General features: G+C 37.2%; 1 protein-coding gene across 14 annotated transcripts in view; it reads left to right on the top strand.

Moving 5' to 3' along the window:
* Positions 1 to 23,417, top strand: part of ELF2 (E74 like ETS transcription factor 2) — a 92,345-nt gene extending 68,928 nt beyond the window's left edge. For 6 of the 14 annotated variants that reach the window (XM_065904802.1, XM_065904799.1, XM_065904801.1 and 3 more), the window contains 7 exons: positions 12,693 to 12,806; positions 14,346 to 14,519; positions 16,860 to 16,898; positions 17,307 to 17,393; positions 19,725 to 19,917; positions 21,312 to 21,662; positions 22,110 to 23,417. In XM_065904802.1, the coding sequence (XP_065760874.1) occupies positions 12,693 to 12,806; positions 14,346 to 14,519; positions 16,860 to 16,898; positions 17,307 to 17,393; positions 19,725 to 19,917; positions 21,312 to 21,662; positions 22,110 to 22,737 (1,586 nt within the window). In that variant the 3' untranslated portion in view covers positions 22,738 to 23,417. Of the gene's footprint in view, positions 1 to 4,068; positions 4,276 to 12,692; positions 12,807 to 14,345; positions 14,520 to 16,859; positions 16,899 to 17,306; positions 17,394 to 19,724; positions 19,918 to 21,311; positions 21,663 to 22,109 lie in introns of those variants that run through there. The other 8 variants (XM_065904803.1, XM_065904813.1, XM_065904807.1 and 5 more) reach the window with 7 other exon arrangements.
* Positions 23,418 to 26,065: the final 2,648 nt, after the last annotated feature.

Here is a 26,065-nt window from a genome sequence, read left to right as displayed (position 1 = left end):
GAAGTACCCAAGGGTATCTAATTATTTTCGGTTATATTAGACCTGGATTCCTAGGTAGCTCAGTGGTTTAAAAAAAAATCTGCTTGCCAATGCTGGAGCTTCAGGAGATGTGGGTTTGATCCCTCTGTGAGGAAGATCCCTTGGAGGAGGACATGGCAACCTACTCCAGTATTCTTGCTGGGAAAATTCTATGGGCAGATTAGCCTGGTGGGCTACAGTCCATGGCATCACAAATAGTCGGACACGACTGAGTACACATGCATTCATTCATTCATATTAGACTTTAATGGTAATGATTATATTTTGATGACTTAACTTATTTTTAAAATGGAGAGGCTGGAGGATGAAAGAATTGATGCTCAGACTATAAAGACAGACATGGAAAGAACTGCTCAGGACTCTGTAGTTGAAAGTTACAGGTCATTTTTAAAACTTTTCCCTTCTTTCTTTAAGGTGTAAAATGTGACAAGTTGGGAGTTTAAACTGCTCCTTTTCTGTGTTAATTATCTTTTGCTGATTAACAAATCATCCAAATTTAGCAGCTTAAAATAATAAACATTATATTATCTAGTTTTTGAGATTAAGGATTGGGGATTCACTTACCTGTATGGTTCCTAACTCAGGATCTTTCATGAGGATGGAATCACCTGAGGGCTTGATTAGGGCTGGAGGGTTTGTGTCCTAGAGAGTTCAGTCACAGGACCGTTGGCAGGATGCCAGTGTTCCTTGTCTAATGGGACTCTCCACAGAGATGCTTCCTCAGATTGACCCAAAAGCAAGAGATCAAGCACTTTCTGAAGTCACATACCATCACTTCAACTCTGTTCCGTTTGTTAGAAGTGAGCCATTAAGTTCAGCCTACACTCAAAGGGAGAGAAGGAAATTATATTTTACCTCTTGAAGGAAGGAATGTTAAGGAATTTTCAGAAAAATAGGTACTAAATGCATCATAATGGATAAACAAGCCTTGTTACTTTGGAGCTTGGGGAAGTGTTTGAGAGTAAGGGCTATGGAGTTAGAGTTCTTGGGTTCACATCCTGGCTCTGCTTGTCTTGAACACCATGACCTTGTTCAGCATTCCTCATCTATAAAATGAGCACAGAGGTAATATGTTACAGAAATGTAAAGCAGAATAAGTGAAAAAACTGAAGGTAAAGCACTTACTTTGGTGGCTTTGATTTCAGTAAAAGTTATTATTTACCCTTTTCCCTATTAGATCATAGCAATACTTTGATATAGAGGATGTCTTTCTGCAATGTTATGAGCAGGATATAAATTTGCTCTAAAGTTTCTACCATGCTAACCTAACTATTCTTACTCAATTTTAAAAATTCTGCTTATGAATACCTGCTTAATCTTGAAGACTTCAGAAATGCAGATGTATGTATGTGAATGTGTATATATACACACATATATGCATATGCATTATATACACATTTTCACAGTCTACATGGCTTGAGTGATATTGTATGGAAGAAATGCATTATATCTTAGTCCTGCCACGTTTATATTTTAACATTTTACCATGATGTTAAAAATTCTTTGAACATTTTTTTTCAATAAAATGATCCATTGAATTTCTTGATTATTTCCTCAAGCTAGGCCCTGGAAATGAAATTCCTAGATCAGTATATATTTACCTCTTTAAGACTGTTGATATCTGACACTCATTGCTTTCTTGAAAGTTTGTACCAGTTTATGTTTCCAGCAGCTATAATTTCTAAAATAGTAAAGTGGATTTTAACTTTTCATCTATTTTGTAACTTGGTCTCACCTTGCTTGTTATTCCTATTATGTTGGTGACTTTTGAAAGCCTAGTTATAGGACCAAAACAGAATTGCATTAAACTCTAGGGAATTATGTTTCTATAAGAGCTTTATATATATAGGAATGTTTTCTAGCCTTTCTACATAATTTTTATTAATATTTCATAAATATCATATATGCGTATATATTAACTGTGAAGCATTATGCAGGAATAGACACAGCTTCTGTTTCCTTGAAAGTTAAAATATATGGCAGATATGGGTCTATATAATTAAGATTCTGTTGTTGTTTAGTAGCTGAGTCATGTCTGACTCTTTTATGACCTCATGGACTGTAGCCCACCAGCCACCTCTATCCATGGGATTTCCCAGGCAAGAATACTGGAATGGGTTGCCATTTCCTTCTCCCAGGGATCTTCCCTACCTAGGGATTGAACCCACATCTCCTGCATTGCAGGCAGATAATTACTGAGCCACTAGGGAATCCCCTTAATTAAGATATACTCAGAGTAAAATACACAGACACACACTGTTATCTTCCTTAAAAGATATACCTCAAGAAGCAAATAGTAAGATGAAAGTTATGTATGAGTCTTCAAAGTGACTCCCACAGTGAGAAGAGATTTTGTTTCCTTTTGAGCCAAGTCCAACTGTTGCCTCCAGAAAAAATAAACCTTTGGCTTACTTTTTACTTTACTCTCTCTCTTCCTTTCAAAACATATTAATATCTATTGATTTATAAGAGCGGAAATTCATGTTTGTTACCAATTTCAGTGTTCTGTCTAAAGCTAGAAATTAGCTCCTTAGTATTCCTTACCATCCTCTCATCTGGAAATTCTCAGTTTATGATACTCCCGGTAAATGGATGATCCTTATTTTAAATTAACTAGAAATTAAAAAAAATAAAAGCGACCAATCATACAGTTTTGTCCAATAGGTGGCAAGTTTACCTAACTACAGGAAAGAAATCACTGTTTGGTTTAAGGGAAGGTTGTACGTTGGAAATGGCAGATAGGTTATTTTTGGGGAGGCTGGGGATTATGGGGGCAGGACTAGGGGAAAGGTCCAAGGGAATCAAGGAGTATTTGGAAGAAAAGAAAAAAAAAGTCATGGACTGTGTAATCTACTCTGAAGTTGCACTGACATGTTGGGCAAATATTTGTAAAATGACGTTGTATTAATACTACCATTGGAAAAAGTTTTTTCTGTATTTATCAGCATAGTTCATTCAATCTAGATCATAAAAATTACACCTTATTATTCAAAATAAGTAACAAAATTTTCTTTTGTTTATTCAGCAAATACTTTTTGAACACTTATTCTGGAGGGAGGCACCGTGAAACTATAGGGCAACATTTTGTTTCAGGTTTTTGTTTAATTTTTAATATTATGAAACTCTGAAACCAAGGGAGCATTTTTTTGTGTGTTTTAATGATGCTTCATCTAAGTCATTTTATAGGCTTGATTTCTTGTGTTGTAAGTTTGTAGTCACTAAGTGGCAATTTAGCTCCTGCTTTTACTGTATTTTAATATGTACGTTATTTGTAATAAGGTTTTATCAAAAAGATCTTTAAAAGTAGATGATGTGAAATACGTTTGCTTCAGAATGAACCAAATAGAAATATAAGAGGGTACATAAACTTCATGACTAGCAAACTGGGGGAGGATAATCTAATCTCTCAGAGGTTGGCATGTTCTGCTGTTTCTTAATAAATAGTTATCTAGAGTGCTAACACTTCTTTAGGGGGAAAGGACAAAGTCGGTCCCTGAGAGTAACTGGATGCTCCTTACTTTGTTCAAGGAAAGCTTTTATAATGTTTTCCGGGTATGACTTTTTTTAGTTGGTATTCCTGTTTTAAAGTGCAGCCTTTCAAGTGGACGGGTTACATGTAGCATAAGCTTTGACACGGCCAAACAAGTTAAACAGCTACCTTTATTTACAGCTGCAGGATTAGGATTAGATCTCTTCCAGAATGAAAATTTGATTAATGACTCTTTTCTTGAGTGGGGACAACTGCAGACTTTTCTTCCGCAGAGCGTGAAATGTGCCTCTTCCTGCCGAGGGGCCTCGTCCTAGCCGCGGCTCCCGGGGCGACTTCCAGCCTCAGGTGTCTCCCTCGGCTGCGGGCCGCTGCCGCTCTCCGGGGCGGGCGTCCGGGACTTCCTGTCTGGGCGCGGGGCGGAAGGATCGCGTTGCCAGCCGAGGCGGCCGCCGCCGCCGCCGCCCCTGCCGTTAGGTGGTGGGGTTTCTCAGCCCGGCGGCGGGAGGCGGGCCGGCCTCGGCTTCCTGTCGGAGGACGCGCAAGGATCCGGGCGTCTGAGTGTGCGAGTGCGTGAGTGTGTGTCGGCTGCACGGCGTGTGTCTCCGGCCGCGGGTTCCGCCTCCTCCCCTGCCGCCGCTGCTCACGGTGTAAGTCAATGTGAAGCAGCAGCTCCAGCCCCGGGATAAACATGGCGACGTCTCTGCATGAGGGACCCACGAACCAGCTGGATTTGCTCATCCGGGCTGGTAAGGACAGGGGAACTTTCCTCCGGTGCATCAGTGCAGCAGGAGAGGGGGTGCACAGGAGGCAGGGTGGCTCCCCTGTAGCGGTCAGTGCAGGGGGGACCATGTCCATCAGTCACTGGGGCGGCCGGGGGAAAGGGGGGTAGTGAATGAAGTAATGGAGGCGACGAATCAGGAAGTGATCACCTTGGAGAGTAACCTGCCTCGAATCCGGCGCTGTCGCTCCAGGGTGGGTTTGTGGAGCAGCGGCGGCAGCTGCCGGGCGGAGCGCTGGCAGCGGGTGCCGGGGAACGGAACCGCAGTTAAGTTGGGGACTCGGGGGCGGACGAGTTGTGCGCTTCACCCCAGTTGCTGAGGAACCAGGAAGTGAGTGAGGCTGTTGTCTCCCGGCAGCGCCTGCCACGCTGTCTGACCCGAGAGGCCGCTACTGCCCGCGGTCGGGGGCGGCGGGCTTCTCGGGTGGACGCTCGCCACTCCCGCCCCGTCCTTCTTTCAGACTTGGTCCACAAATCCTCGACTTCCGCATGGACGAGGCAACCCCGGGCCATGTCCGGTAGATCGATACGCGCCAAAAAAAAAAAAAAAAAAAAGAAACAACTCTGACCCTCGTCCTCACATCCCCACCTTGTGCGGTCTCAGGAGTAACGGTTCTGGAAAGGGTCACTTAATAACGTGGAGCGGCCCGGGGTGGTGTTTCTCTCAAGGGCCCGCCTCCCTTTCCTCGTTTAGTGGGCGGCAGTGGAGAAGTAGGTTTATGCCCCTTCCCTCGTGGGTTGTTGTTTTTTAGGGGGGAGAATGGAAAAGACATGGAATGTATTTTGTACTCCTGCCCCGGAGCGTTGGGGCGTCAGAGAAGAACGTTTATTTTGGTAAACAGTGGGTGAAGGTGGGGCGGGCGGGAGGGAGTCTTGGCCCTAGGGAAGTCTCCGCAAGGAATTGCCCCCCTTTCCCCTCCCCCCCAAGCCTCCCACCTTAGCGGAAGCGCCTCGGAAAGGACAGAACGGACGGGATTGACAGGCCTCTGGTTCCAATCTGCTCGCTGAGTTGTTCCAAATAAGAACGTTGGTTTCTGGGGGCGGGACTCCGGGCCCGCGCTGGGCCAATGAAGATTGGGCGGGAGTGAAGCTGACAATGTACGCATGGAATTGGAGGGAAGAGGAGTGTAAACACGGAAGTGGCCGCGGGGGTGGGGGATGTGCAGCGCCACTGCTGCAGCGGAAGGGCACGGACTTAAGTTACATAGAAAAAGCAGCTTTACTTAATAGCAGACAGCGCAGTGAGAGTCCTGAATAGGCGTAGCAGTGCTTGAATACGATTTACTTACTGTAGTGAGCATAAATGTTCCTTTCCCAGGGTTCTGTTTCATATCGCCATCGATGGGAATTGGAAGATGGGGAATATTCATCGAAGAGCGTTGCTGTGAAAGGTCTTACCGTCTGTTTTCCATCCATTGTTTTTAGGTAGTGAAGTTAGTAGTTTGGTTGGTGAAACTCTTGTGTTTCAGTTCGATTGGGAGAAATCATAAATGTATATTTAACAGAACTTAATCTTTAAAATGTAGCACTGCACAGTCCCAAAGAAAAATCACAGTGAGTAGTGATGAAAGCACGTTTGACAGTTATTTTCTGATTAGAGCAAGATCTTAAATATTAGTGAAAAGGGGGCAGAGTACAATGAGAACTTGGTCCTTTGTGTACATTCAGTCTGTTAATAATACTTTATGAATTAAGGGATGGAATTTTTGGTTTTATATTATTGGTACTAACAATACTTTTGATTAAGTCAGTCATGTTGAGCGTGTACCTTTTCAGAAGCGTTCCTAGTGGTTATGAGAACTTTAGGATAGCCCATGCAGTTAGAATTTTGAAAAATACTGTGAAGATAAGAGGGCTTAATTTTGCCAAGAGAAGATCCTTTTTATAAGCTTTTGGCATTATCAAAACCGAATGTGATCTGTAGATATGTTGCTAGGAGTGGATACAAACAGTCCACAGTTTTAAAAATACAAAGGTTCTATCTTCTATTGATGATTTTTTTTTTAAGTGAAATGCTGCTTTCGAGTTCTGCTGCATTTCACAAGTATATACACATCTTACAGTTGAAGTTTCTTTTGTGATAATAGTGTTCTGTGACAAATACATTTTAATACAGTTGTTTTCAAATATTCCCGCAGTTATGTTTGTGTAATCTGAAATTTCTTTATAAACTCTGTCTTAGAAGGAAGTTTGAGACAGGTTTGCTAGTTTAGTTAAGGTTTATTCATTGAAAAAGTTGGGGAGGAAACGTGACCTAAAAAATGAAGAATCATGGATCTAATTTTTATTGCTGCCAGTTTCCAGTGATGTTGGGAGAGTAATGTTTAAAGGGTTTGTATTTGTAAATGGACATAATGATACTTTTATTCCCTTGAGCGAAGTCATCAAGTGTTAGGATTATTCCTCACAAAGGTTTACAGTCTAATTGAGGAGACAGGTGAAAATCTATATAATACATAAATGTTAAATTTAATTGCAGTGATTGTTATATGGGTTTATAAGTGTAGAATAGAATGACTGATAGTAAGGAAAACTTTTAGAGGAGATAAGCTTTACTGAATATTGTTAGCATAACTGTTGTTTCTAAATAGGTACAAAGCACTTAGAATTACCACTACTATTATATGTTAAGATGTTAGAGGATATATTTTTGCTTTTACTTTCCTCCTTTAGAGACTTAACTGTCAACTTTAGCTGTCAACTTCAGCTTTAGTTATCAGTGTTTATGTTGTCAGAGGCGTTTGAATGAAGAATGAAGTAAATATGCTTGTTTATTAAAAATCACTTTCATTTTAACATACAAAATACTTGTTTGCGGTAAAGACTTGACATACTTTATTAAAAACTTTCACTGGCAACATGATGTTTGAGAAGGAGCCTTGACCCTGAGGTCAGGAGATAAGGATCTTCATCTAGCTGTCACTAAACTGCTCTTTAAAGCTTCATTTTCTGTAAGAGAACAGGATTGACTAGGTGATCTCTATTAACTTTTAAAGCTCAAAAACTATAGGCAGCTCAGATATATCTAATGGAAAGTGAAGGTTCTCATTTTCTTGGATTTATTTACACCATGTGAGTGAATTTGTCTAAGGTCATAATGTAATGGGGAGGTTAACTCCTTTCACCAATCTTTGTAACAAATTGGAGCTTGAGGTTGTGTCTGGATGTTGAATAAGACACAAGATATAGTTTATTTAATAATTTAGACCCATTTAGTCTGTAAGGAAAAATAAATATTCCTTAATATTTATGCAAAAGTGTTTGTATATATGGTCTGCATTTTTTGAAGACTTTGAGCATAAAATATTCTCCTTTATTATCAAGTACATACTTTCCTTGACTTTTTTTTCCATCTTTTTTTGAGAAATTGAAAATTGGGAAAGTGGAGAATTTGAGATTTGAGAAATAGGGTAACCAAAAGTATTGTCCTGCGTTAACTGAGTTATTGAAGGGAAGGGGGAAGGGGGAAATTTTTCTGGAAATGCAGCCTAAGTATTTTCCTGGACAGAACAAATCTGTCTAGTTTGTCAAAGTTCATCATGAAATTTGAACTTAAATCTGATTTATTATAAACAGGAATACCTAGTATCAACCTTGAAAAGATCATTATTTTGAAAAAAAAAGTTTAACAGGCAGTGAAAAAATGAGGGCCTGTGTTGAAATAAAATTGGAAAAATGGCATTACTTTAAAAAAATTTATTTGAAAATGTGTTTAAAAAATTAAAAATTCATAAAAATTGAGTTAAAGAGTAAGTCATCAATATGTAAATAGTCATTCCAGGTAGTTCAGCATCAGTTTCCTTTAGGGACAAATTTAACTGGTGGAAAGGGGCAGGCAGGAGAGTGTTTCTGATTTATGAAAAGTTAAAAAAAAAAAAAAACTTTGTAAGTTGACAAAATACTATTGTCAAACTTACGGAAATGGAATCATAATTTTTTGTCCACACATTGATTTTATGTTTAGAAGCTAAAACTTACAGAAATATGAGAATAGAATTTGGGTGTTCTTAATTATGTTTGATACTAAATTACACCCGCGGTTCTTAAAAACTGAAATTCCTGGGAGTCCCCCCAGACTCTTTCAGGGGAGTGTGTGGAGTCAAATTATTTTCATAACGCTAAGATTTGTGCCTTTTCACTTTTACGAATGTTCACAGCAGTTTTCTAGAGGCTACATGGCTGGGTGTAACAGATCAAATGAAGAAGCAAGTATGAGAGTCCCAAGTATGACAGCCCCGATGTTTTCTACTATGTACTAAAAAGATTTGCAGAAATGTGAACTAAAGCTGCTCTTTAAATTTTTGTTTTTAAGAAAAAGTTACTTTTTACAAAAAATATTAAAAGTTGCTTTAGTTTTAATTTCAAATAGGATAAATATCTAAACATGAGACTTACATAAGCAAAATCTTCTTTGTGGTCCTGTGAGTGTAAAAAGATTCTTTGTCCAAAGAAGTTTGCAAATAGCTGTACTATAGTTTAATTAGTCTACACTTTTCAGTACCATAGCGACTAGCCTTATGTGGTGATTGAGTATTGGAAATGTAATGGATAAACCAAATTTTAAATTTTATTAAAACATAAAAACTAAAACAGTAGAAAACTTCTTTACCATGTACATTTCTTTTACATGTTGAAATGGCAATGTTTTTGAATATACTGGGTTAAATGAAAGGTACTGATTTCACCTTCCACTAACTTTTCTCAATGTGGCTGCTGGACATTTAAAAATTACATGTGGCTCTTGTTATCAGACAGCTCTACTTTAGAAAATTATTTTATTCTCTTTCCGTTCTTAACCTTATAATGAAGCTGCAGAAAGTCAAAGGGCACAGGTAAAGATGAGAGGCCTTTACCTTTCCTCCTCTTCAGTGTGTTCATTTGTGTTCTTTACTCATCTGTTGGTGTTACAGTCCTGGGGCTTGAGACAATAAGCTGTGGTAAGTCAGGTGGGGTAGCCGGGTGATGGCCTTGTAAATACTAGTTTATGGTCTTGTAGGGGAATATCACTATCACCTAATGAAGTGTTTTCTAATTTTTTCCTGCTGTTAATTTTTACTTTTGACTTTTAAAAACATTATTATGAGCTAGGTCTATTGCCAGCATTCTCTTCTGCAAAGCTGAGAGGTACGTCTCTTGTCAGACTTAATTACCAAGTTTGGTATTTAGTAACAGCTGTTGAGTGAGTCTGGAATCGTCTACCATACAAACACCAGTTGATTAGAAAGCTAGAAATGGAACAAGACTCTTACCAACAGTAAAGGAGGGCATAAGCAAATTTAATTTTTGACACTGATTAAAATAGTTTTGAAATTTATTTGATACATTTAGTTTTTCAAGGAATGTTGACCAGAGACCTAACTACTAGTGGTAACTAGATGATGATGTGTCTGTCAGATAACTTTTTGCTTCATTGTTTCTATTTTTTAAATGAGTTTTTTTTTTAAACTCCCATAAACTTAATACATAGGCCTAGAAAAACACCAGTAAATCAAGTTTTAAGTAAGAGATGATAATTCTCAACTGCCACTTCTAAGTTTGCTAACTTTGATGGCACAACACTATCTTATTTACCTTAAGAACTGTGCAGAATTTTTAGTTGTATTTGAATTATTATTTAGTTGTATTTGTATTGAATTCAAATTGTATTTGAATTACTGATAAGAATAAAATAGTATTGAAAAGTTTTCAATTATTACAGAAACTTGCATAGGAAAAATATTTCTTAAATTTCTGTTCCCAAAAATACTTATTGACTTAGGTCAACAAAAGAAGAGAAAAAGGAGATAGTGTTCCCTTTTAACAAAATGGATTAAGTATTCATGGAAACTGTCAAATTATTTTGCATCTTTGTTTTGAAATATTTTACTCCTGTTTATCTCTTTGACACTTTCTGAACTATTTGTATAAGCTTCATGAGGCCAGAGAGCCTTCCACACTTGTGTCTCAGGTTTGTAGCACATGGTAGATCCTGAACAACCATTGATTGACTGTACATAGAGTGTAAGATCTGATCATTAGTCTATAGAGAATTTATGCATGTTTAATATTCTCATCCTAAATTTATAAATGAGTTAATAATCTTTTTCTTAAATTTGTATGTTTCCTATTTGTTTTACTATGTACATGTACAATATTTTAGGGAAATAATATTTTGAACTTAGGGAAAAAGGGGAGGTTGAGGTTGGAAATAAGAGCTAGGAAATTTTCACTGACATAACTAACATGAAATCATGGTTTTGAAAATATACATCAAAAAAAAAAGAAAGAAAATATACCTCAAGCTATGTAGGAATTTGGGGCAGTATAATATGTAACTGTTGGGAAATTTTGTTTATAACTTAAAACATTAAAATATCTGGTAAGATTCTATTGCTGTATTATTATGAAATACTCAGAGCTCTAACTTTAATATGGTAGAGTTTTAGGGTGTGTCTTAATACAATTACATAAGGAATTAGTTTACCCAGGGTAGTTTATTAATAGCACCTCAGACAACAGTTAAATTGCAACACAAGCAGACTTTAAAGAGAATGAAGTTCTTAGAATAAACTTTAAAACCCTGAAACTGCTTCTTCCTAAGGTTCTTTAGTGCACATGAGTATTGTAGGGAGGTAATTTGAAAAAAAATTCTTGAGAATGGTAATACATTTTATACTTACTAATGGTAAGTTTCTTAAAGTTGAGCTAGAAGGACTGATTGAATCCTCTGCTTCAGTGAGGCTGCAGATAAGAGTAAGCAGGGTCACCTAAAGATAGATTTACTTAGAGGTTTGGCTGCCTCTCTGGAACCATTTAGCTTTGTGCAGATTTCCATAAATGGAAAGAGCAACTGGAGAGACTCGGTACCTTGGTTGAGAGTGTGGATGATGTGCAACAGGTGGTAAAGCAGTCAGTGGATTTTTTATAAATGCTCTCCAAATGACTGGTGGTTAAGGCTGAGGCCTTAGCACTTGGTGAATTTTGAAACTAAGTGAAAAAATCTTTTTCAATTAAAAGTTTACTAGAAATAATTTTAAAAGATTTGTATCTTTAGTGTGTAGAACTTGTGAATTTATAATGGTTTTATGAAATTTGTATATTTCTTTTAGTCCTTGAGAGGACATCTTGAGAAAGATGTATCAAATTAGAAACTGTTAAACATATTCGTGTTTCAGAACCTCTTAGAAAGTAGAATTTCAGTATTTCAAATCAGGATGTGAAATTAATATATCATTAGGATAATGAGTTTATGCTTGGATTGCTACTTTTCTGTAAGGTCTGTCAGTTGTCCTTAACTTTAATAAATAAAATAAATACTTATATACCTACTATATGAAGAATCTGTGTTAGGGTCTATAACAGATGTGAAGATGACTAAGACAGGCCTCCCTTGGACTTCCTTGGCAGTCAGTGGTTAAGGCTCCACACTTCAACTGCAGGGGGCATGGGTTTGATCCCTGGTCTGGGAACTGAGATCTTGCATGCCATGCCGTGTGGCTAAACAGGGGGGTGGGTGGGCAGGGAGCTAGCCCTCCCTGACCTCATGGAGCTTATAATCACATAGAAGTGATAAATCACCATTTATTAAATTCTTCAGGAAAACTGCATTTAATTCTCAAAACTGTATGAGGTAAGTAATATTACTGTTTAGTGAAAGAGGAAACTGGGCCATACAAGGATTTAAATTACTGGCCTTAGGTTACAGAAATAAGTGGTAGAGACTAGAACCAAAGCTTTTTCATAAATAATTTCATCAGCTAAGCATAAAGTAAGTATTAGAGGAGTTACAAAAGGTGGTAGAATTAGAAAAGGCTTCATGAAGGGGGGGATAGGAACACTCTCCCTCTTTTTTTGCCTTTCTAAATTTCTTGGGTGAAACCCAGCCAAGGCCAGTGAAATCTTGAAAAGAAAGCAGATAATTGTGAAGAAAATTTCTAAGTTCTCCAGTGCACTCACCAGGAGGGTTTGTAAGAATTGAACTGATTCATTAAAGTAATTTAGAAATATGAGTTTCTGACTGATTCTGCTAGGTGTTAACCCCTGATTTTAGTAGCAGTATGTTAAAATTACAATCGACTTCATAGGATTGTTAATCTACAACTATCCTTCCCCCCATCCCAAGTTAGTTTTGGCCTAAAATTGATACAGAGTTCAAATTTCAAGAGTCTGTCTTTGTTTTCCTTTGGATAAGATTCAGAAATTTCTAATTAATCTCAATAGTTGCTTTATAATCAACATTCATTTTATAAGTGGCAGGTTTGTTGTTTTAGTTTTTAAATTATTTCTGTAATTTGTATAGACTAATATGTATTAATGGCTTATTTTGAGTTATGAACTAAACGTGAGCATTTAGTTCAGTAATGTGTTCAATGCATTTTTATTGAGTGGACCTTATTTTCCCTCCAGTGGAAGCATCAGTTCATAGCAGTAATGCACACTGTACAGATAAGACAATTGAAGCTGCTGAAGCCCTGCTTCATATGGAATCTCCTACCTGCTTGAGAGATTCAAGAAGTCCTGGTATGTGAACTGTTCTTTATTATATTAAAGATACCATATCATTTCATGTATCTAGAATAAAATTTTTTTTTTAATCCAAGGGAATTGTTGTTCTCAAAGTCTGTTATACATAAATACCTGTGACAGCAGTAACTGATCTTTTTACCTGTCAATGTTCCCAAGTCTTAAATGCTTTAAATACTTAATTTTCAAAATAATTGATACAGAAGGTGTCCACTGTAGACAGATAAATGTCAAGTTGCTGTTTCTACTATTGTGTCTCATTTCCTTAACTCTGGGTACATGAGAAACCCTAAGAGCATGACTGGAGAATGGCTGATGGGAGCTCTTGCCACCCATGCCCACTGTGAGTCCTTCCTTCAGTGATGAGGGACAGCAGCTCCGGGACCATTCCCTGGAGAAGAGAGGATAGTGTCCACCTCTCTTCACACTCCCTTCAGGCTTCAGGCTTTCCATTGGTTTTGGTCTGTTTTTACAGATTGCCTTTGAGAATCTGTTTGTCCCTAATTTTAATGTCCAAATGTTAATTTGATTTAATACGGTAAGACTGACCCTTCTTTTAGGGATTTACAGTAAATACTAAGATCAACTGCACTTTTTAATTAGAGTAGTAATCCCGTGTGTTATTCAGGGATATGAGAAGAAAATTAGTGCATATTGGTCAGTGTATTAATCTATGGTAGTATGTATTAATTGAGATGGAAATGTCATATTCTAGTTATTCAGGCACATTGAAAGGAAGCCAGAGCAACATTATTATACATAATAGAACACTAAAAATATTTATGCACCATTTCAGTGACCCAAAGTATTAGGGACTGTTCCGTTAATAAAATATTGAAAGATGATAACTCATTTGGCTATAATGAAAAACATTGAAAGATGATACTCATTTGGCTATAATGAGCAGATTTTTTTTCGTATCTAAAAGGAACTGTAGGAACTTCCCTGCCGGTCCAGTGGTTAAGACTCGGCCTTCCAGTGCAGAAGGTGCAGGTTTGATCCTGGTGGGCAAACTTAAGATCCCACATGCCTCGGGGTGTGGCCAAAAGTTATTTTTAAAAAAAGAGAGAGAGAGAGAACCATAAGTGCTTACTTCCTCTGAATATGCTTTTATCATTTTAATGTTATACCAGGTGTGTGTTTTACCTTGTTAGAGAATAATGATGAGTAAGTAGAAGGAAAATTATTATTAACTCACTTTTATACTGTTTTATTCTCAACTGTTTTCCCAATTGTTAAAATGATACAAAGTCTTCTACAATGAACTTGAAAATACCTAAAGTGTGAAGCAAGGGGGTTGACTACTCATGATCTCCCCCTTTACCCAGAAGATTAACATTTCCTCCAGGTTGAGTTTCTTTGCGTTTATTTACTTACATACTTTAGATCGTATTGTATATTCAACAAATTAACCTCAAGTTCTTCCCCTGCTTTGATGAATTCTTAATAACCTCACCTTTACTAAAAATTGAATTGTCCATGCTAAGAGGCATTAATGGGGGTGGGAAATTTTAATTTTTCAACTTTTTTTTATAGTGGAAGTGTTTGTCCCTCCTTGTGTATCAACTCCAGAATTTATCCATGCTGCTATGAGGCCAGATGTCATTACAGAAACTGTAGTGGAGGTGTCAACCGAAGAATCTGAACCAATGGATGCCTCTCCTATTCCGACATCACCAGATAGCCATGAACCAATGAAAAAGAAAAAAGGTAGGGTGTATTTATAAATTTCTGGGAAATTGGGGGAAATTTTTTCTAGTATCTTTTTTCTCCATCAAGGGACATGGGAAATACATGCTATGTTTATGATCGATGTTATACTGATTAGATAGTCTCAAAAAATTGAGATTGTTAATTGTGTCTTTTAACATGTTCATAGTGTTTAAGGGAGTTAATATTTGAGCCCTAAAAGTAGTAGCCCAAAAATGAGATTATAGTAAGAGCTTGATACACAGAAGGGGTCCATGGGGTCGCAAAGGGTCGGACATGACTGAGCGACTGAACAACACAGAAGGAAGATCAGGGATTCACTGCACCTTTTTCTACTTTCTGATCCTTTTAGGTACTCGGTTACTTGAAAGAAAAGTATTCTTGACTCTGTTTTTCATAACCTTATCTTCCTACTCTTTTGTGGGCATTAAAATAAAAGGCCCAATTTTCTTCCCCACTAGCTTTGGCCTTAAAACACCAAGGTTGCCTGTAGGGAATTCTGAGGGGACTAAACTCACCATTGGGTAAAGAGCATTTCCACTTACTCTTTGACTCCTGCTGAAACCTGTGTTCATCTGATCCTGGGGATTGGGGGTGGTGGGGTGGCGCACAATGCTCCAGTCCATCTCTAGCATCCTGAATGGGTTCTTTTTTTCTTTTCGAATCAAAACTTGAAAGAAGTGAAATTCTGTGTAAATGGGTACTCACCTAATTCCACTTTCTTCTCTGCCTCTTTCTGCACATTCTAGAGTTGGGGGGAAAAAATCAAAGGCAAAAAATAAGGGGAACAGTTGTGTTAGAAATAATGGTATTATCTAATCATTTAGGTAGCAGTATTTCAGATTGCTGTGATGTTCACAGGTGTGTGCCTCATTGTTTTGAGGGACACAACAAAGAATAACACAGGTTGCCTTCCCTCTTATAATATAGATTATATATATATTTGAGAAAGGCATGGATGAGAGAATTTAGAAGAATTACTTGCCACTGTAAATGTTTAAACAAAAGACATACATGTAAATAAAACCGTTTACCCACTGCCCACTGTAGCCTTTGACTGGTTGTATCTTATGCAAACTGTTACAAAATACCTAAGAAAATTTTAGATTTAAATGAAGAGGAAAAAGACTATGAAAGGCTGGGAGTATTTAGGGAACCAAGATCTCTAGATAAATAGGCTGATCTGCATACATGATGGTATGGTATAAACCAGGAAATAATTTGCCAATTTAATATTAATCTTACGTATTTGAAAATAGGTGGTCTTAATGAATGACAATTTAAAAATTACATATAACACCACAAATTATTCATTTGTGGTTAAGTACATTTGGGACATATAAAGTTAGGTAGGTTATTTTTAATAGTAGGGCCTTATTTTTATTTCCAGAGCTTTTAATATACTAATGTGCATTATAAATCTCCAAGAGATGATTACGTGCAGTTCTGAAAGTTAATTTGACTGTAGAACCCTTTTCCTACTGATGAATAACCTATCTGTCAAGTAGAGATGATTACGTGCAGTTCTGAAAGTTAATTTGACTGTAGAACCCTTTTCCTACTGATGAATAACCTATCTGTCAAGTAACATGATTTGGGACATGCTGCTTTATAAGAAAAGAAGCCTTTGGGGACTAACCTTTCCATTAAGGAGTTGGGCTTTTGTGCTTGAATTTAGGAGACAGAGAAGGTGTTGGTCTTGCTATTGACTGCTTTGTATATGTAAATATTATTTAAGTTGAGAAATTAAGCTCTATTTTTAATTAGACTGGTGAACTTTGTTTTAATTTTTGCCAAAACATACTTCTTATTGATTAGAATTACCATAATGAAATCCTAGAATATAATAGCTATGCTTTTTAAAATATAATTTTTAGGGCATTTTAATTTAGCTGTAGATAATCGTTGTTAATGAAGAGTAGAGACATCAGAAATCCCAGGTGTATGACCATCACCAAATCAGTAATATTATACTTAATAGTCCCAGTCTCTTTCTTGAGACTTTGCTCACCTGCCAGCATTCATCTTCAATGCTGAGGGCTGAACACAACACATTTCAGAAATATGCTTTCCTTACTGTAGAGAAGTGTAGCTCTTGCTTTTCTGTTCATTGTGGATATTGGACTGTCTGAATGTGGCTTAGGGCAGAAGTGAGTGAGGAGAAATGAAAGGGCACAAGCATTTCTTAGACATATGAAGCAATTATTTGGAAGGTTTTTTTTTTTATCCTTATACCTGCACGTTGAGGTGGGGAAATTTATGCTTAAATTCTGGTGAATTGATTGGCTCAGAGCAGTAGAGAGTGTTTAAAATAATATTTTTTACTTTTCCTCATTTGAGCTCAAAGGGCTTCGCAGATTATCAGATCTTCTGCAATAGGTAGGTAAAGCTTTTTCTAACAATTCTGTAGAACAGAAAACAAAAGTTTATACTAGAATTTGTTTCCATTGCTACATTATTGGAAAAGGTTAGCAGATTGAGGCTCTGACCATGTAAATAATAGGTTAGTAGTACCTGACTTGCCATATACATTGATTTTACTATCAATTAATGCAAAGAGGGGTCGCAAAGAGTCGGACACAACTGAGTGACTGAACTGAATTGCTGTAATTTATATTGTAGAAGTGCTTTTAATATTCCTTTTAAAAGCAGCTTTTATATACACAGTATATTAATCCATAAATTAGTGTCTAGTTTCATAAATAACGTGTTATCAAAAAGCCTGCTATCATGTTTCTGTTATTTTTCCTGTTTTCCATGTATGGTTTCAATATCTTCTTTTTTCAGTTGGCCGTAAACCAAAGACCCAGCAGTCGCCAATTTCCAATGGGTCTCCTGACTTAGGTATAAAGAAGAAACCCAGAGAAGGAAAAGGTAATTTGGGAAGGGCTGTTTTGTAGGTGAGATGGATTTTTTTCCCCCCACTCAAGTACATTTGTAGGAAAATTACTTCTAGTACATGCACATGCACTGTAGCGCTGTCTTGGATTGTAATTCTTAATCAGGGGTGTATGCGTGTCACATAGGGAGCTTTTTCAAACTTCTGTCTGCCTGGTCCTTACCCAGTGAGGCTCTGTAGGCATATAGAAGCTGCAGGAGTGGAGCTGGGGCTGGGCAAGCGTTTGGGTTTGGAAAAGGCCCCAAGTGCAGGCTGGTGCACACCTGTGTTATTTTGAATGTTGTGTGTATATTGACACCCATCCTCATGGAGAGTCAAGTGGAGTCACTTACATTTGAAAAGGTTTACAAAACGAAGACTTCCTTTCTGATACATACTTTTCTTAACTGATAGAAGCAAGGTGAATTTACTTTTCCAACCAACAAATTTCAGTCATGTCAGTAAGGATATCTAAACAAAACTTTGATGCATTTTTTAAAAATTGATGTGTATATTGAATTTGCATATTCTCATTAAAAGCAAAAATAGCAATAAGCCTTCTACAGTCTCTGCTCTCTTAATTTGTTGGATTAAGTCTTTAATAAAAAAAATTAAGTCAGTAAATCTACCAAGAAATTTGGTTAGATTTTTAAAAATCTAGTTACATAAACCTTCATTTACTTAGGAACTGTTGTTCAGTTTGGGACAAGTTTAGGATAGTTTTATTTTCTTCTCTGTCTTTGGTTGTTTTACATTCCTAACATCTTAGGTTTTATCTTTTAATTTGTATTGAAAACCTTAAAACTTTATTAGTAGTAAGTGTTAGAAATTTGAACTGTAAATATTACAGTTATTACTGTTTTTAAAATTACTCCCATCATTAATGGTATCTCTTATATTGAAAGACCTTATGTTTAACACTAGAAAAAAATTTTGTGGTATCCTATTTTTACCAGTCAAAATCATCTTTCATTAAAATTTCAGTTTTGTATTATTAAACCTGAGGCAATATGTTGTTGTGTGAAGATTAAAGTCATTACAGTCACACCTGGATTAAAAAAATCCAGTCAGTGCTTCATCTTCTGCAAAATTATGATGTCTGTATAGACTCTATGAACTACCTTGTCTGATAAAAAAGGCTTCCTGTTCTGAATTCTGTTTTCCTTAAAACCAGAAATAGAATTGTTCATTTTAACTTAGGGATGGTAACTGGAGTGAAGCAGTTAAAGATAATCTGAAGAATGTCAATGGGTCTAACTATAACTAATTCATTAGACACAGGAGCATTCAGATATCTTCTGTGTACAAGGCATTGTCTATTGTACAAAAATTTCTTCTAGAATGAGTTCTTATAATCTCCAGGTCATAAACAGAATAAAAATTCCCAACTACACCTCTTGATTCAGTTGAGACTGATGTAGTTGAAAGTTGTGATTTAACACTGAGAGTTTTTAGGTATTGATACTGATGTAATAGGTCTTCGGAGATACAAATGTAATAACATTGTAAAGTTGAAGATTAATTTTTTTAGGTCAAGCGAATGCACATAGGGCTCAACTATGGGTTAGTGGATTTATTGAATCTTTGGGGAAATAACAGGATGAAAATGAAATGCTAGAGGAAGAGCATCAGTGTTTAGATTGAGTAGTGGAAGCCTCCGCACCCCAAAATCTGAATTTTTGAGGATAGTAAAGGGTTAATGAGCAGGAGCCTAGAGATGACCTGGTGGCTCAGTGGTGACATATGTATTCTAATCTTCTCAGGACTCTCTTCTATTCTCTCATCAGTTTAAGAACCTCCATACCTAGAAGCTTACGGAGGGAATAAAGAAAAACAGCAGCCTGTCTTTAGTCTTCTCATAACACTGCCCACTATTCCTTCCCACCCTTCCAAAAAAAGAAAAGAGTGATGCTCTCTTCTCTTTGGGACTAAGTGCCTTATTTTGCCTACCCACATTCCTTCCTTTCCTTCTGGTATGCAAATCTTAGCCATCTTCCAAGACTTAATGTCTTACCAGTCCACTTTATTTTCACTCCTGAGATCCCAGACATTATTTTCTGTCATTGATTTGAAATAAAACTGCATGGCATTATGATATAGCTTATATTGTGTCAAAACTGTTATTTATTTCTTGAATTGTTATTCACTAGACAACACAGTTTGCCACTGTACGAATGATTGATAACATAGTCAAGTATTTAATGGCAGACTCTTAGTACATTTGTTCTTTACCAGTAGTAAGTTGATTTTTTTATTCAGCATAAGTAACTACTTGCTTTTAGTTATGTTGATGAATTTTTAATCAGTATCTATAATTTTTTTCAAAGGAAACACAACCTATCTGTGGGAGTTTCTTTTAGATCTACTTCAAGATAAAAATACTTGTCCTCGGTATATTAAGTGGACTCAGAGAGAAAAGGGCATATTCAAGCTTGTGGATTCAAAGGCTGTCTCTAAGCTATGGGGAAAACATAAGAACAAGCCAGACATGAACTATGAAACTATGGGACGAGCTTTGAGGTAAGAACACAAGAATTTTCAAAGAAAACTTATGTATTTCTTAATACTGTCTGTTAATACTTTGTGTGAGAGTGCTCAGTTGTGTCTTAACTCTTTGCAACCCCATGAACTGTAGCCTGCCAGGCTCCTCTGTCCATGGAATTCTCCAGGCAAGAATACTGGATTAGGTTGTCATTTCTTCCTCCAGGGGATCTTTCTGACCCAGGGATTGAACCCAGGTCTCCTGTGTCTCCTGTAAGGTGGATTCTTTACCACTAAGCCACCTGGGAAACCTGATATTTAAAGAGAAGCTCTTAAAATCTCTTACTTATTATAGCTTTTAATTTGGGCGGATTTTCTAGAGGAAATTCTTGGATCTGGAGGCAGATGAAGAGAGAAGTTTAGTCTAGATGGCTATAATTTGAACACTATTGGAAAATCCATTTGTGGAAAATGTGTGCCTTTAAGAAAATTAAACCCAAACATCGTACAGTTTCCAAACTGTGAATTTGTTTTTTAGTTTCTGCAAATTTGTTAAAATTTTCATATCACAGTAAATCCATTATAAGTTTTGTCAGTTTGAGGAACCCAAATACATAACTTTATGTATACATAAACTTTATGTGTACATAACCCAATTACATAACTTTGTAATTATACGGCTTAAGGATATTTGTAAATGAACATAGTTTATGTGACAGTATTCACATATGCCACAAATTCATTTTTACTAAATACGGTTTAGGTAATTTTTCCACATAACACCAAGTTGCTTTTATAACCTATGTAAATCAGAACTAAATTTTTACTAGTATCTGTAAAATCTAGTTGTCCCTCAGCAGTATCTGAGGGGTGTGACTCCAGAACCCTCCTTGGATACCAGAAATTCACGGATGATCAAAATCCCTCCTATAAAGTGGGGTGGTGTTTGCTTGTAACCCACTTATATCCCCTATATACTTTACATCATTTATAGATGATACAATACCTAACACAGTGTAAATGCGATCTAAGTAGTTGCTATCACATGGCAAATCCAACTTTTGTTGTTTGGAACTCTTATGGAAATTTTTTCTCCTTGAGCATTTTCGATCTGTGGTTGGTTAAATCCATGGATGAGGAACCCATAGATATAGAGGGCCAACTGGACAGCAATACATGCTGTATTCAGGTTAGATGACTTCCTTTAATAAAAACAGTGAGCGTTTAGCTCATTCACAGATTTCAGGGTTATAGACGGTGCCAAGCTCTAATTTCATAGCCACTTCACATTCTTGGCCTTTTGAATAGAGTCCCACCTTACCGCTTCCTAGAGTAAGTGAATGTTTCTGTTAGCATCTCTTCACGGTATTTTTGGGGATTGTGGGGGGGGCAAACATAATATACTTGACTTATTTAATACTTTTTCCTTACAGATATTATTACCAAAGGGGTATTCTTGCAAAGGTCGAAGGACAGAGGCTTGTATATCAGTTCAAGGATATGCCCAAAAACATAGTGGTCATAGATGATGACAAAAGTGAAACCTGTAGTGAAGATTTAGCAGCAGCTACTGATGAAAAATCATTAGAACGAGTATCATTGTCTGCAGAAAGTCTCTTAAAAGCTGCAACTTCTGTTCGTGGTGGGAAAAACTCATCTTCTCTAAACTGCTCCAGAGCAGAGAAGGGTGTAGCTAGAGTTGTGAACATTACTCCCCCTGGTCATGATGCTTCATCCAGGTCTCCCACTACTACCACATCTGTATCAGCAACAGCAGCCCCAAGGTAAGTGAGGGAAACCAGAAGTGGTAATGTGTTTAGTTTTTAGAAAATTCTTTGGCACAACTGGGATGTTCCTTTTTTAATATTTGCATTGTAAGAACTGATTCTTTGTCAAGACTTTGAAAGTGCTTGGTATTTTTAAATATTAATTAAAATATTCTTATTAAAGTAGATGTCTTTTCTTACTTGATTTTTATGATTTTATAGATGGAATTTAATGTAGACTTTTAAATATATATGTATAAATATATTCATCTCATGTTTTTAAAATATATTCATCTCATGTTATTTCATGCTATAAACTTCAGAGATTTTTGGCACATCTGTAAAATTGGGTTCACTAGTTTTATATATGTTGGATTTGTATTCTATCTTTTTCTCTCTCTCAAAGAGACCTGTTTGATAATTTAGTGTTACATATAATCAAATTTATTTTTTTTAATCAACCAGGACAGTTCGTGTGGCAATGCAAGTACCTGTTGTAATGACATCGTTGGGTCAGAAAATTTCAACTGTGGCAGTTCAGTCAGTTAATGCAGGTGCACCATTAATAACCAGCACTAGTCCGACAACAGCAGCCTCTCCAAAGGTAGTTATTCAGACAATCCCTACTGTGATGCCAGCCTCTACTGAAAATGGAGACAAAATCACCATGCAGCCTGCCAAAATTATTACCATCCCAGCTACACAACTTGCACAGTGTCAGCTGCAGACGAAGTCGAATCTGAGTGGATCGGGAAGCATTAACATTGTGGGCACCCCTCTGGCTGTGAGAGCACTTACCCCTGTCTCAATAGCTCACGGGGCCCCTGTAATGAGACTATCGGTGCCCCCTCAACAGGCATCTGGCCAGACTCCTCCCCGGGTTATCAGCGCTGTCATCAAAGGGCCAGAGGTTAAATCAGAAGCAGTGGCGAAAAAGCAGGAACATGATGTGAAAACTTTGCAGCTGGTACAAGAAGAAAAACCGGCAGATGGAAATAAGACAGTGACCCACGTAGTGGTTGTCAGTGCGCCGTCAGCTCTTGCCCTTCCTGTGACGATGAAAGCGGAGGGGCTGGTAACATGTGAGAAATGAAACAGCAGCGCTCCCAGGGACGTTAGAATGTCAGTGAGAGTCCTGGTATAGTGTTTGCAAGGATGTCATCGGAAGAAGTCAGAAGACTTTAAAACATCTGTAGTGCATTTAAGAAAACAATCAGACTTACTGGAAATAAATTACCTATCCCATGTTTCAGTGGGAAATGAACTACATATTGAGATGCTGACAGAAAACTGCCTCTTACAGTAGGAAACAACTGAACCCGTCAATAAGAAAAAGGACTGAAAGGGACCAAGCAACTCACTACAATATCAAGTTACACTAAGACTTGGAACACTAACATTGTGTAAGAGGTTATATAGTTTTCAGTGGGGAGGGATTGGGATGGGTGATCTTGTTGTTACATATAGCAATTTTTGATGCATTTTATATGCATACCAGCAATTATTACTGTGTTCACACAGAACTCACTTAACTGGTGCTATGTGAAAACTGCTAATATAGGTATTTTAGAATGTGAATTGAAGAATGGATCCAAAAGCTTCAGAAAGAGGTTAGCAAAAAAGATCTAGTGCGTTTTTTTTTGTTTTGTTTTTATCATATAGCTTAAGCTGATTTAAAACAAAGGCCTTAGACTAATTTTCGGTTTTCTTTATTGAAATAAGCTAATGGCTTGTTTGTGTAAAGCTTTTTTATTAAAAGAAAAATTTTAAAAATCTTGTACCTAGCACAGTATTGTTATAGAATTTACATGTAACATTTTATATGGTAGTTTAAGTCTGTCAGTTTCTTAATTGTGGACAGATTAACAGTTGGCTCTGGCCGTTTGCTGTAACATGCCTGTTTGTCACTCACTCAGCCCTGGCATCTGTGCAGACATACCCGTTTCAGTTCTACTGTCACTTGGAAGTTAAGGCTCAGCATGATTTTTGTCAGGTAACTAATACCTGGAGTTCTCTTTCTTCCTTTTTTTTTTTTTTTAGTTGAAGTTTAAGAGGGAAAGTACCAGTGTTCAGATTTGAACTATAATAGTTTGTATATTCAACATTTGAAGTATATTCTATTTTGTTGTACTCTTGTTTCAAAGTGTATTCAAGTAGGTTTTCTGAAATATAGAAATGAAATTTACCTTGTGTTTTGGTCTCTGGTGATATTTATAACAATATTCAAAAGCTACTATATAAACATGTTTTAGTTAAGAAGTAATAGAAGTCCTATTTTTCCTTCCCAACTGCTGCCTGAAGAAATTGTTTTGTTCCATTACATTAATATTTGGCAAATAACCTGCATGTTTTCACTTCCTAATTACTGTCATGTAATTATTATAATGTTCTACTTACCATATGAATTTACTATTTTAGTGTTGGCCACACTTAAGTAATTTATATTTCAAATCAGACCATTTGTTTCTCAATCAGACCTTTTTTGGGTGAGGAGAACAAATAACACTCTAGCCCTTTTAGGAACTGGAGGGACCAGAGGAACCTCATTTCACACCAAACTAGGTCCCGTAACTCCACATAATAATGCTCTTTCTACTACAAAGAAAAGTTGTCTATTTTTACATCTTTTAGAAATTTAAACTGATACTTAATATCTGTGGCCTTTAATTGTGCATTTGGTTAGACACTACTTAGGTTGACAGATTTTTATAACAGCTCCCTTTGTAATCTTTTTATCTTTTCCATAAACATACTTGATGGTACTTTTTAATAAAAGCTCAAAGAAAAACTCATTGATTCTTATCCCATTTGGGGTTAATCTCAAACTCTACCTCCTTTTAAAACATTTCCTAAATATTTCACGTTTCAAAATCTGTATCATATGCCTTGACACATAACTATTTTTTCTTGCACTGCAGTTTCATTTTTTGAGTCATGTCTCCCATAATATTCTGTTAGGGCAAAGAAGTCACATGAAAAAGCATTAGTCGTTCAGTCGTGTCTGACTCTTTGACGCCATGGACTGTATAGCCTGTCAGGCTCCTCTGTCTATGGGGTTTTCCAGGCAAGATTACTGGAGTGGATTGCCATTTCCTTCTCCAGGAGATCTTCCCAACCCAGGGATTGAACCTGGGTCTCCTGCATTGCAGGCAGAATCTTTACTGGCTGAGCCACCAGGGAAGCCCAAGAAGTCACATGGAAGATAGCTAATGAAACATACTTTAAGTGAGCATTTCTTTTCCACCTGTGCTGTATTACTAATTGGTTTTCCTTAGGCTAAGCCAAGGCTGCTTGCTTACCTCTACCACTCCACCTTAACATCTTCTGTGTAAGTTCACCTAAGGTCTCGATTTAGAAATACATGTTGACAGTATGTAATGATGAGAGTATTTCTTCTGATGGGAATTATCAGTGGTATGGCTTTTAATTGCAACCCTTCTGTTAACCATTATAACTTGTAGTTGCATTTTGTGTCCACTGTAACAAAGAACCACATAGCAATGACTTGATGCCACTATATTTTCCAGTCTGGCCAGGCTTTTGAACAGTGAATCAGCAGTCAGCCCATTTATTCCTTGGGTCATCTTCAGCAACAGTTTCAGCCTTTCACCACCATCCTGCTTACCAGGCAGTATACCTCTTTATAAAGAAAATTGAGGTCTGAGCTGTGAACTCCATCTCTGGACCACTTGCTGTGAGAGCATCTCCTCATTCCAGCATCCATCCTGAGCGCCTGCCTTGGGGAGGAGGCAGGCGTGCTGTTCTCTTGTCCTCAGCACCTCTTTCCCTTTCACAGCTCCTTGGTTTCTTTGTTCTAGCAGTCCATCGTTCTTCAGTAGCTTGCAGTTAACTCTGGCTTAGAAAAAGTTCCCACTGAGGTCTCCAGGAGCCCAGTAGTCAAGTCCAACAGATACTTCATTTTTCCATGTGCTTGGCCTACTTCTTAAAACTCCCTCCCCTTTTTTTTCTTTTTTATTAATTTATTATTATCTTTTCCATTTATTTTTATTCGTTGGAGGCTAGTTACAATATTGTAGTGTTTTTTGGCATACATTGACATGAATCAGCCATGGATTTACATGTGTTCCCCATCCCGATCCCCCCTCCCAAAACTCCCCTTTGGCTTCCCATGATACCACTCTTCTAGTGTACTTCTTGCCTGACTTCTTCGTCTTTGTTTTCTGTCAGCTTTCCCATTTAAAGGTAGTACTTACCATGGGGTTTTTTTCTTCATAAAACAGTTCTATTTACTATTACGATTTTGCTTCAATATAACTGTCCAATAATCTCATCCATGCATATGGTTTTTACTACCAAATATATTGTCATAGGCTAGACTGAAAGTCTTAAGATGGCTTTAATTACCTACTGGTTATTTCCTCCTGAATGTCCAATTGAACTCTCTTCTAAAATCTGTCCTC

Source organism: Muntiacus reevesi, chromosome 13 (assembly GCF_963930625.1).
Source record: "Muntiacus reevesi chromosome 13, mMunRee1.1, whole genome shotgun sequence".
Lineage (NCBI taxonomy): Eukaryota > Metazoa > Chordata > Mammalia > Artiodactyla > Cervidae > Muntiacus > Muntiacus reevesi.
Note: the sequence above shows the minus strand (reverse complement) of the source record. Positions and strands in the feature narration are given on the sequence as shown.